The sequence below is a fragment of the Homarus americanus genome, unplaced genomic scaffold, assembly GCF_018991925.1.
Source record: "Homarus americanus isolate GMGI-L3 unplaced genomic scaffold, GMGI_Hamer_2.0 scaffold56241, whole genome shotgun sequence".
Classification (NCBI taxonomy): Eukaryota; Metazoa; Arthropoda; class Malacostraca; order Decapoda; family Nephropidae; genus Homarus; species Homarus americanus.
The window spans coordinates 3366293-3379031 of record NW_024740202.1 but is presented as its reverse complement, the minus strand read 5'-3'; the positions used below and the strand labels follow the sequence as shown (position 1 = coordinate 3379031).

General features: G+C 44.8%; 1 protein-coding gene across 1 annotated transcript in view; it reads right to left on the bottom strand.

The window, feature by feature from the left end:
• The window catches only part of LOC121875246 (transforming growth factor beta receptor type 3-like), a 69399-nt gene that overhangs the window by 8775 nt on the left and 47885 nt on the right, over positions 1–12739 (bottom strand). The window contains exons 3-15 of the mRNA XM_042379706.1: positions 8566–8891; positions 8276–8444; positions 7657–7783; positions 7202–7415; positions 6838–7027; positions 6064–6162; positions 5004–5245; positions 3640–3816; positions 3147–3291; positions 2140–2333; positions 1285–1380; positions 977–1100; positions 41–274 (exon numbers count right to left, since the gene is read on the bottom strand). Coding sequence (XP_042235640.1) covers positions 41–274; positions 977–1100; positions 1285–1380; positions 2140–2333; positions 3147–3291; positions 3640–3816; positions 5004–5245; positions 6064–6162; positions 6838–7027; positions 7202–7415; positions 7657–7783; positions 8276–8444; positions 8566–8891 — 2337 coding nt within the window. The remainder of the gene's footprint in view (positions 1–40; positions 275–976; positions 1101–1284; positions 1381–2139; positions 2334–3146; positions 3292–3639; positions 3817–5003; positions 5246–6063; positions 6163–6837; positions 7028–7201; positions 7416–7656; positions 7784–8275; positions 8445–8565; positions 8892–12739) is intronic.

The following is a 12739-nucleotide window of genomic DNA, read 5'->3' as shown; positions in this document are numbered from 1 at the left end:
TCACAAGTTCAACAATTTGATAAAGAAGTAAATAACTAACCAGTCTTCATGTGGATGACCCAGAGTGTGGCTGTCAGACAAACTCCAATTACAAAGGAAGCAAGTGCTATGCCAACAACAATCTCTGTTGACAATCCGCCCAGGACTATGATCTGGGTCTTGTCATCAGTGGCGCCAGTCACTGAGGAACTGCTGCTGGTACTGTCACTAACTTGCACAACACTGTCACTGCTGTCACTCGTCTTCATGTTGCTTCCTGACCAAGCGGCTGAGGCTGTTAAATTATCAATGTTATATATCTCATAATATTATTTTACAACACTACTCCTTCTGAAGTCCAAAAGTTGTACATTTGGTGAATCACTAGACACAATTATGAGAAGATTTCTGTCCAAAAAGTTGCTACCTCACTCAAGGGGAAAATTGTGTACAAGATGTTATAAAGTAGTTTGAAAGTTTCTTCCTTGGGAAAAGTAAAAGTTTAAGGCATCCTTCAAGTACACGTCTATGAACTAGGAAATATTTGCAATGACGTGATACAGTATTATTTTAACTTGTTAATGTTTGGCCTTTTTTTTTCCTTTTGATAAATTTCCTTTTGTACAGGACTCTACTGGATATAAACATCAGATAATTTTGTTAACTGTCCTTGGTTGACTTATTATTTACCACTGTTTTTGTACCTGCACTGTCTAGGTACATTACCTGTATACCCATATGGTCTATGTACAGTACACTGTACTGTATACCTGCATTGTCTACAGCATACACACACTGAACCAGTTACTGACGACTATCATGAAAATTACAACTTGTGTCTCCCAATTGCATAAGGCGATTCACTTTTGTAATTAGTGATGTCTGGCTAGGTAATGTCAGGCTGAGTCAGGTCAGGTTAACTTAAATCATCTTTAAAAGGAAAAATCTCATCTATTTGGGAATCATTAAGTAGAATTAACTACTCAAACTAACTTACATTCAGTGCTGGGAGCCATGGAAAAAGGCCCAAGGGCGAGTGTCTGTAGCGAGGAGGACGAAGGCTGAGTATCGAACACCCTCATCAACGTTGCTTTACCGCAGTAGTGTCCAGGGTCTATACACTGTTATATCAAGGTTATTCATTAGATGTGAAACCTCTCCATATTACAGACTATAAGGGAGAGTACAGTCCATTATATTGAGGTCGTTCATTTGATGTGTCACCATAAATTTCATACCACTGCAAAAAGTTGTTTATTTATCACCTTAGTACTGAAAAAAAAAAGAGTACTGTATTGTATTTACCCTGTTAACTGCTGGGCGAGGGAGAGAGTCAGCTGAACACACTCCCAGTTGACAGTGGAGGAAGAAGGAACCCAAGTAAGAATATTCTGAGAGGACCTGTTGAAGTAGAGAACAATTACATAAGAGTAATATTTCTCTCACTCAACACAAAGGATCATTATTATTTCCCAAGTCAGTCCCAGTGACAACAAAATTTCTAAGAGTTTTTAAGTTTCACATCGATCATTTTATGGCCTCAGGGGCACCAGCGATTCTTTAACCAAAACTCTAGTGAATTTAGCGGACTATAAGGAGAGGAAAGTCCATTATACCGAGGGTCTGGTGAGTCATTCAGGTCCTCACTATACTCACCATCCATATCCTCAACTGAACACACCTGCTCTCCCACGACTAACTCAGCCAAAAATCATCACAGGTATTTGACTATAAACATTGTCTTGGCCTCTCTATATACACTTACCAAGACTAGAATATTCCTACTGTCATAGAACTTAAACTTACTATACTCTACAGAATTACATAGGACTCGTTATACACTGTTCTATATAAATCTGTTTCTTATTTCAATCTATATATTTATGTTACACACAAAGTTGTCTTGTTTTTATTACAAATTTTAAATGTGATAAGAAATAGGAAGGCAATTAAGTACTGTATCTCTCCCGGGTACAGTATAGACACTAGAAGAGGTACTGAGAGATGTTAGAACATTGTACCAGGATGATTATCATACCACAACTGTCTACATTATGATACTTTATATCTTGTCATGTTATACTGAACAGTTCGTGGCCAGAGGTGGTACCGTACTGAATAGTTTTATTGTACAATAAAAGTTGTGAGTCAATACTGTACCTGGAAGCTGAAGCTGGACGTCTGACTGTTGAACAACATTGGTTCCAAATTCACTGAGGAACGGAGAGGGCACGACTTCCTCACAAGAGGCTCGTGCAAAGCACCAGTACGGCTGGAGGCTGAGCTGTTGCTCAGCCAACACTCCTCAAGCACAATTCGCAGGTCAGCATCATATTCCTCTGTCCATGGCATCACTGATGACAACAGAAAACAAGATTTTATCAAACACAAAAAGAAAAAATATGATGAAAAGCCATAGTCTTGAGTTTCTGATTTGTAAGCAAAGTGAAATTCAACCATTTGCTTATTTAACTAACTGATATATGAGAGTTTAATTATTAGGACATCTGCCAACTATTTGGTGGTTCATCAAAATTACATCAGACCATGAAGTGGTGAGTGATAATTATACATAACTGTACAGTACTGTATAATCTTTTAGTTTGTCATTCTTTTAAGTCACTTCCCACCATGATGCTGGACAGACACACACACACACGTGCACACAGGCGCACGCACGCATGTATGCATGCACGTACACACACACACACAGAGTTATATTCTGCTTTGTCACTCATTTTTTTATTTTATTTTTTTAATTAAATACTGTACTACAATAATCCTGCAAAGTTTCTTTTGTGGTACAATCTGACAAACTCAAATGTTTGTTCTTCAGATCATCCTTGACAGTAAGTCTTAAGTGTATTATAAAAAAATATCCTTTATAATGAACACATAAGGTGAAAGTGAGTAAGTAAGTGAGTAAGTGAGTGAGTGAGTGAGTGAGTGAGTGAGTGAGTGAGTGAGTGAGTGAGTGAGTGAGTGAGTGAGTGAGTGAGTGAGTTACTTAAGTGGAGATGAGACAGTCAGACCCTCGGGATAAAACACTTGTACACTTAACACACTGCAGTTGGGAGATCAAATTTCTCACCTCATTCATACGCCTCCGGTAAAATATTAATAACTTCTCGACAGATACAAATAACCATATTGAACAAAACTCCTACCACTGGCCAGAGCTGTCTTGATGTACAGTCTGTGGTTTATGTTGGTGGAGGCGGGATAGTTGTCAGTTGTGATGGGTATTTCGTGGTCGCTGTCTCGGAACATCTCCATCTTATATGTGGCACCGGCGACTGGCTCACTCACAGTCTGGTTAAAAATAAAAAAATAAATAAACTTTCAACCAATACACAGCAACCAAAAAGATACTGAAAACCAATACATATACAGTACAGTATAACTAAAAAAAAAAAAAGGCTTTATTTATACATTATTCAGGTTAATTAAATACTTTCTTAATGCTCCACAAAACTGTAACTTCGATAAATCACTCACAAAACATTAAATTAAACTTGTAAACTGATGACTAATATGTATAATCAAACATAGGGTGAATCCTCAATATAATGGACCAACCTCTCACATATAGAGGTTCCACTGTATTCATCCTCGAGTTAAAACCTCTTTAAACAGACGGTAGAAGTGTGAGTAACGAACCTTTTTATTTGTTGACTGAGGGGCGGGTGTCTCACGGTGGGGGGGTGGGTGGGGGTGAACCTGACACTGGACCTGTATGGGGGCTATCCTGGCGCCGTGGTACTCGTCCTCGATGCCGTAACCGGACCCGTCAAAGTCCTCGTCGTCGCTCAGGCTCGGCCCCAGATCCACGCTTACCTGAACACAAAGTAAAATGAAATGATTAATAAAATTACACAGTACTGTACTATAGATTGAAACCTCGATATAACGGACTTTCATCTCCATATAGTCCGTTATATAGAGGTTTCACCGTATAAGTGTCTTTACTTACTCAGGAAGGATTATCTCTGGGGTTAAGGTCCTAAAGCAAAGATTATCTCTGGGGTTAAGGTCCTAAAGCAAAGATTATCTCTGGGGTTAAGGTCCTAAAGCAATGATAATCTCTGGGGTTAAGGTCCTAAAGCAAGGATTATCTCTGGGGGTTAAGGTCCTAAAGCAAAGATTATCTCTGGGGTTAAGGTCCTAAAGCAAAGATTATCTCTGGGGTTAAGGTCCTAAAGCAATGATAATCTCTGGGGTTAAGGTCCTAAAGCAAGGATTATCTCTGGGGTTAAGGTCCTAAAGCAATGATTATCTCTGGGGTTAAGGTCCTAAAGCAATGATTATCTCTGGGGTTAAGGTCCTAAAGCAAGGATTATCTCTGGGGGTTAAGGTCCTAAAGCAATGATTATCTCTGGGGTTAAGGTCCTAGAGCAAGGATTATCTCTGGGGTTAAGGTCCTAGAGCAAGGATTATCTCTGGGGTTAAGGTCCTAAAGCAAGGATTATTATGATGAAACAAACAACCCTAACAGTTATTAAACAAAACCAACAACAGGTCAAAATTAATACAGTCATTATATGTCAATGATATCAAATTGGTCAGAGCCCCTACCCCCCCCCAAGGATTATCTCTGGGGTTAAGGTCCTAAAGCAAGGATTATCTCTGGGGTTAAGGTCCTAAAGCAATGATAATCTCTGGGGTTAAGGTCCTAAAGCAAGGATTATCTCTGGGGGTTAAGGTCCTAAAGCAATGATTATCTCTGGGGTTAAGGTCCTAGAGCAAGGATTATCTCTGGGGTTAAGGTCCTAGAGCAAGGATTATCTCTGGGGTTAAGGTCCTAGAGCAGGGATTATCTCTAGGGTTAAGGTCCTAGAGCAAGGATTAGGATTATGATGAAACAAACAACCCTAACAGTTATTAAACAAAACCAACAACAGGTCAAAATTAATATAGTCATTATATGTCAATGATATCAAATTGGTCAGAGCCCCTAGACAAGACAGGTTATGGTATGATGCTAATCGTAGCGTCAGGTGTCTCAAGCTATACTGTATACTTACATAATTTGTATAAGTGGTCTGATAGGGGGAGTTCTGTCTTGTAAACTTGCAGCGGCTGAAGTTCTCTCTGATGACGATATGAGAGATGTTCATGGCACCAGTACACGAGTGGTCTCTCAGGGACATGGATATTCCCCCGACACGTTCAGAGACGTCGTAAGGAATAGCCACCGTCATAGTGCTTTCATCGCAGCTCACAGACAGTGCAGCCTGGATCACTGCTGCTACGTCCTCTGCATCCACTGAAAAAAGTGTTAAAAATACGCTAAGCTCCAGCGACACTATTGCATTGTATCAATCTATCCATAAAAATTATAATATCATTGTAGACCTAAACATTACAGAAACAAAATATTAAAGCAATCTCTTTATCTATATCGAAATTACTATTTTCCAAAGACCAATCGAGAATCTCTGTACATTAACGTGATACCAAACTCATACCGTTACTACCTTACACACACACACACACACACACACACACACACTGTCCTGTCCACCTCATGCTCAACCTAACTTACTTCTTCCTTTTACTTCCACATTTGTCTACCTCACTTTGACCTTTCAACCTCTACTGTACCAACCAATCCTTTCCCTCTACTGTACCAACCAATTCTTTCCCTCTACTGTACCAACCAATTCTTTCCCTCTACTGTACCAACCAATCCTTTCCCTCTACTGTACCAACCAATCCTTTCCCTCTACTGTACCAACCAATTCTTTCCCTCTACTGTACCAACCAATCCTTGCAGCATTGTTTATCACATCAATGCCTCCTGTTTTTCTCTTAGCCTGGCAGCAGGACACCTCACACACACACACAGACTCATGTGAGAGATTTTTGCTTCTATCTTGCAGTTATTATTATCCCAGTGAAGAAAGGAAGAAGATATGGGAAGGCGTATATTTGTGATTTTATTATCTCTTTAACAAATTTAAGGCCATTTCTTGACTTGACTCAGCCAGTTTCTCCTACAGTAAAGTTCGAATCCAACGTCACTCAGCCAGACGTGACTCAAACTGACCCCCCCCCCGACGCCTGCACACCCGCACAGTCTACCTAATCTATAACAAGTCTCGAATCGTAAAGACCAAATCAAAACATACCTGAAGGCCGCCGCGTCGACGGGTAAATAAAACAGCGGATCCAATTGGATCTCTGAAAGTGAAAACGTTTGAAAATATTAAATAAGGAGGAATAAAGTAAAATTAAATCAATTCTAAATACTTTGAACTACAGTATAATTCCTATTCCTGACTTACTAAATAAACAATTAATCTTCCAATGAAACTTTCCTGTTCTCCAATCACACACTCTTCCAAGCAATTTCCTGTTCTCCAATCACACACTCTTCCAAGCAATTTCCTGTTCTCCAATCACACACTCTTCCAAGCAATTTTCTGTTCTCCAATCACACACTCTTCCAAGCAATTTCCTGTTCTCCAATCACACACTCTTCCAAGCAATTTCCTGTTCTCCAATCACACACTCTTCCAAGCAATTTTCTGTTCTCCAATCACACACTCTTCCAAGCAATTTCCTGTTCTCCAATCACACACTCTTCCAAGCAATTTCCTGTTCTCCAATCACACACTCTTCCAAGCAATTTTCTGTTCTCCAATCACAGTATCATTCAATTTCCTTTTACACACACTCCTCCCAACACCCATTTCCTTTTAACTTCTGTACTGTACTGCAATTTTTTTATTTTTTTTATTCAACAGTATTTCACCTCGATATTTGCATTTGTTTCCACCATGGGTCGTAAATCTCAATATACTATGTACACCACTTAACCCCTTGTGTATATATATGGGCCAGATAAACACTTACCACTTTTCGGGAGGACAGTAACGGTGATCTTGTTGGGGCTGGTGGTGCGGGTGTAGGATACAGGGGGGCCCACGCTGGTCAGAACTGTCAGTATCAACCCATCAAACGAGGCTGGGACGTTGATCCTCTCCACCTTGACCACCACTCCCGGGCCCGACACAGACGTATTCTCCACCTGGTCTCTGCCTCCCTGGTAACACAGAGAACATGTTTTTTGGGTTTTTTTTAAGGCTGTTGTAGAGTTTGTGGCACTGATGATAAGTGATGACATGTTTGAAATACCTGAAGGATATAGTATTATGGATCATGTTACAATGGGTTAGAGGGTAGTATAAGGATTTTGAAGGAGCACGAAGACACTTACCACCAGTAGTGTGATGGTCCCCTGGAGACTGGTGGCATGGAGTGACCAGGTGGTGGGTCTTGAGGTCCGCAATACCAGAGTAATGTTCCTCTCAACCTCTCGACCACCACCGGCACTGACGTCTCCACTCCCGCCCTCACTGCTGCCGACCACGGACAACACCAAGCTGCCGTTACTGTTGCTGCTGCCGTCTACCTCGATGATGTGGATGTCCCTGTAGACGAAATACAAGACAGAGACTTCACAACACCTGCATCATGAACAACAACAGCTAGCATAAACCACTCTATGCACTGTTTCATTCACTAAATCCTTCCTTAACACCAAACACCTTCCTCTAACACCACAATCTCCTGCTTTGCTTCATCATCCTGTACTGTTTTCCTATACAAGCAAGGCTTCATACATCTTATTTAAATTCTATGCAATGAACTTTTGCACGAAGCATCACGAACCTGTTATTCTCCCCGAGCATATTATGGTGGTAGCAGCCAGAGATGGGTTGTTCTACAGACATGAAGCAATTGGCCACCGGACTGTCATCCTTCACCTCCATGTTACAGTCACCGTCTGCCTCTTCATCTGTGTATAGAAGACGTGGTAAGGAGAGCAGGATACTATACCTCACTGGTGGAGGGGTGAGAATGACCCACACTGTGTACATCTGCACTAAGTACTGTACATTTGGAACTTGTATACTGTATTGTACACTGTGTATTTGTATGGTCTATGTACTGTACAATATATATATATATATATATATATATATATATATATATATATATATATATATATATATATATATATATATATATATATATATATATATATATATATATATATATATATATATATAGATACACACCCGTGTTGTCTGTATACTGTATTGTATACCTGTCATACCAATTATAAACTTGTATAACGATTTTACTTAATAATAATAAAAATAATAATAATACCTGCACTACTACTACTAATAATAATAAATGACTAGTAAACCAGGGAAGTTAGAGACTCACACAAGGTACTGAGGGAAGAATTGAGGACAGCTGCTGTACACTACACTACACTCACCATTAGGGAGGTGTAGGGCAATGGTGTTGGCCTGGGGTGCCCGGGTGTAGGAGGTGACAAAGCCAAACTTGCGCTGGGTGCTAGATATTAGGTCCTCCTGGGGAACGCGCTGCTGGTGGGCCACACTGTACCTCAGGTTACTACCTCGGACCTCATCCTCCCCGCTCACCTGCAGCACACGTTGTAACATTACATGTATATACATGTTGAACTGTACTGTATACTTATAGTGTTTATATACATGTTGAACTGTATACTGTACCTAGCTTATAACAGCAGTAGTGACTCACCAGAAAGAGGTGGTTGGTGGTGTTGGTAGGGTGGGAGGAGGTGATGGTGAACACTACAGGGGCGTCCCTGGAGGAGTGTAAGACCAGCACTACCCTGTAAGTCTGCTGCCCTGTCACCATCACCTCTACAGCGCCGCCCTCGGGCTCGTCCACGTGTACGATGTGCACCTGGCGTATGGGTGGTGTGTGGGTGTCCGGGGCGGGCGTGGGCGGTGTGGGTGCAGGGAAGAGGCAGCCGTGGCACACAGCGCTCGTCTCCACTACTGGCCTCACGTACTGTGTCCTGAGGGGCGTCTCTACCACACACAGCTCCCCATTCTGACCACCTGTAACATACACCTGTGTTAGTATACACCTGTGAGATATACCTGTGTTAGTATACACCTGTGAGATATACTTGTGTAAGTATACACCTGTGAGATATACTTGTGTTAGTATACACCTGTGAGATATACTTGTGTTAGTATACACCTGTAAGATACACCTGCTAGTATACTCCTGTGTTAGTATACACCTGCAATCCACTTGCTATTTTGTTCACCTGCAAGACCATAAGCTGGACATTACCTAAAATAAAACGGTAATGCACTGTAGTGTGTGTAATAATAATAATAATAATAATAATAATAATAATAATAATAATAATAATAATAATAATTAATGGTTTATTGAAAGAGCTTGGCAGCCAGAAGGCTGAAAATATACAGTTACATAACTGGGGAATGGATTTTGAATTACAAATAATATACAAATAACATAAGTGATATAAATAAGATATATAATACTAGATGGGGAAAAGCTCGAACTACAGGGCATTTCAACATAGTGACAGTGCAAGAAGTAGTATTTACTGGGAGTGAATACACTGGTTTATTACAAGTTATTGATAATTTTTACAATGGTTGTTCTTATAGCGATCAGTGCGTGCACGTTGTGTGTGTGTGTGTGTGTGTGTGTGTGTGTGTGTGTGTGTGTGAATGAGTGAGTTTACTATTAGTCATATCATCAACCTCCCTCATTGTATTAACGGTGGAGTAGGTTAGGTTAGTTTAGTACAGGTAACATTCGGTAAACATAACATTACTCTATACAGTACACCATTATTCATTATGTACATCACTTTTAATGGTGTACAGTATATATAGGACCAATATAAACAGATGTATATTAATAGAAGCAAGTAAGGCGACACAAATAGGTACATAACCACCTCACTGATGCCAAGTTTATATATAGTGAATCAGGTGGTGACTGGCAACCCCTACCGTGCCTACACTGTCATGTATGGTGACAGTGTAGGGGGTGGTGACAGTGTAGGGGGGGTGGTGACAGTGTATGGGGGTGGGGACAGTGTAGGGGTGGGGACAGTGTTGGGGGTGGGACAGTGTTGGGGTGGGGATGGTGTAGGGTGTAATGTTGGGGGTGGGAACAGTGTGGGGTGGGGACAGTGTTGGGGGTGGTGACAGTGTTAGGGGTGGGGACAGTGTTGGGGGTGGGGACAGTGTTGGGGGTGGTGACAGTGTTGGGGGTGGGGACAGTGTTGGGGGTTGGGGACAGTGTTGGGGGGTGGGGACAGTGTTGGGGGTAGGGACAGTGTTGGGGTGGGGACAGTGTAGGGGTGGTGGCAATGTTAGGGGTGGGGACAGTGTGGGGTGGGGACAGTGTTGGGGTGGGACAGTGTTGGGGTGGGGACAGTGTAGGGGGTGGGGACAGTGTTAGGGGTGGTGGCAATGTTAGGGGGTGGGGACAGTGTGGGGGTGGGGACAGTGTTAGGGGTGGGGACAGTGTAGGGGTGTGGTGGCAGTGTGGGGGTGGGGGCAGTGTAGGGGTGGTGGCAGTGTAGGGGTGGGGGCAGTGTAGGGTGGTGGCAGTGTGGGGTGGTGACAGTGTAGGGGTGGTGACAGTGTGGGGTGGTGGCAGTGTGGGGGGTGGTGGCAGTGTGAGATTGGGGACAGTGTGGGGTGGTGACAGTGTGAGGTGGTGACAGTGTAGGGGATGGTGACAGTGTAGGGGTGGTGGCAGTGTAGGGGTGTGAGTGGCAGTGTAGGTGGTGACAGTGTGGGGATGGTGACAGTGTAGGGGTGGTGACAGTGTAGGGGATGGTGACAGTGTAGGGATGGTGACAGTGTAGGGGGTGGTGGCAGTGTAGGGGGTGTGGTGACAGTGTGGGGGGTGGTGGCAGTGTAGGGGTGTGGCAGTGTAGGGGTGGTGGCAGTGTAGGGGTGGTGGCAGTGTAGGGGTGGTGACAGTGTAGGGGATGGTGACAGTGTGGGGTGGTGACAGTGTAGGGATGGTGACAGTGTAGGGGATGGTGACAGTGTAGGGGTTGGTGGCAGTGTGGGGATGGTGACAGTGTAGGGATGGTGACAGTGTAGGGATGGTGACAGTGTGAGGGGGTGGTGACAGTGTGGGGATGGTGACAGTGTAGGGGATGGTGGCAGTGGGGGATGGTGACAGTGTAGGTGGTGACAGTGTAGGGATGGTGTGACAGTGTAGGGGATGGTGACAGTGTAGGGGATGGTGACAGTGTAGGGGGTGTGGTGGCAGTGTAGGGGGTGGTGACAGTGTAGGGGGTGGTGACAGTGTAGGGAGTGTGGTGACAGTGTAGGGGGATGGTGACAGTGTAGGGGATGTGGTGGCAGTGTAGGGGATGGTGACAGTGTGGGGGGTGGTGGCAGTGTAGGGGGTGGGGACAGTGTGGGGATGGTGACAGTGTGGGGGGTGGGGACAGTGTGAGGATGGTGACAGTGTAGGGATGGTGGCAGTGTAGGGGTGGTGACAGCAGTGTAGGGGTGGTGACAGTGTGGGGTGGTGTGGCAGTGTGGGGGTGGGGACAGTGTGGGGATGGTGACAGTGTGGGGGATGGTGGCAGTGTAGGGGATGGTGGCAGTGTAGGGGTGGTGACAGTGTAGGGGGTGTGAGGTGACAGTGTGGGGGGTGGGGACAGTGTAGGGGGGGGTGGGGACAGTGTGGGGATGGTGACAGTGGGGATGGTGGTGAGTGTAGGGGAGTGGTGGCAGTGTGAGGGGTGGTGACAGTGTAGGGGATGGTGACAGTTGAGGTGGGACAGTGTGGGGGATGGTGACAGTGTAGGGATGGTGACAGTGTAGGGGATGGTGGCAGTGTGGGGGATGGTGGCAGTGTAGGATGGTGGCAGTGTAGGGATGGTGGCAGTGTGGGGGTGGGGACAGTGTAGGGGGTGGGGACAGTGTAGGGATGGTGACAGTGTGGGGGATGGTGGCAGTGTGGGGTGGTGACAGTGTGGGGGGTGGGGACTGTGTGGGGGGTGGGGGACAGTGTGGGGATGGTGACAGTGTGGGGGATGGTGACAGTGTGGGGATGGTGGCAGTGTGGGGATTGGTGGCAGTGTAGGGGTGGGGACAGTGTAGGGGATGGTGACAGTGTAGGGGTGGGGACAGTGTAGGGGATGGTGGCAGTGTAGGGGTGGTGACAGTGTAGGGGGATGGTGACAGTGTGGGGGTGGGGACAGTGTAGGGGATGGTGACAGTGTAGGGGATGGTGACAGTGTAGGGGATGGTGGCAGTGTAGGGGGTGGTGGCAGTGTAGGGGTGGGGACAGTGTAGGGGATGGTGACAGTGTGGGGATGGTGGCAGTGTAGGGGGTAGGTGACAGTGTAGGGGATGGTGACAGTGTAGGGGGGTGGTGGCAGTGTGGGGTGGGGACAGTGTAGGGATGGTGACAGTGTGGGAATTGGTGGCAGTGTGAGGTGGTGGCAGTGTAGGGGTGGTGGCAGTGTAGGGGTGGTGGCAGTGTAGGGGTGGTGGCAGGTGATAATGGTGGCAGGTGGTGGTGTTGGAAGTGGTGGTAGTGGTGTCCAAGAATTTACAGATGCCAATGTGCTCTAAGGTACAGTAGGCTGAGTGATGGTTTGCCTCCCAATGCATGTGTGGCTCTTCCTATGACGTCGATCACACCATGGTGTGCAAGAAAGGGCTTCATATGCATGAGGCACGACAAAGTAAGGGATCTCACAGCAAATATGTCGAAGGAAATCTGCCATGATGTCAGGGTAGAACCGACCCTCCTTCCATTGGACGGTGAGATTTTCCAACATAGGACTTCAAACACATCCAACGAAGCCCGTGTTGACATCAGTGCTCGAGGATTCTGGACGCGGGGACAGCGAGCCTTCTTCGACATCAGGATTTTTATC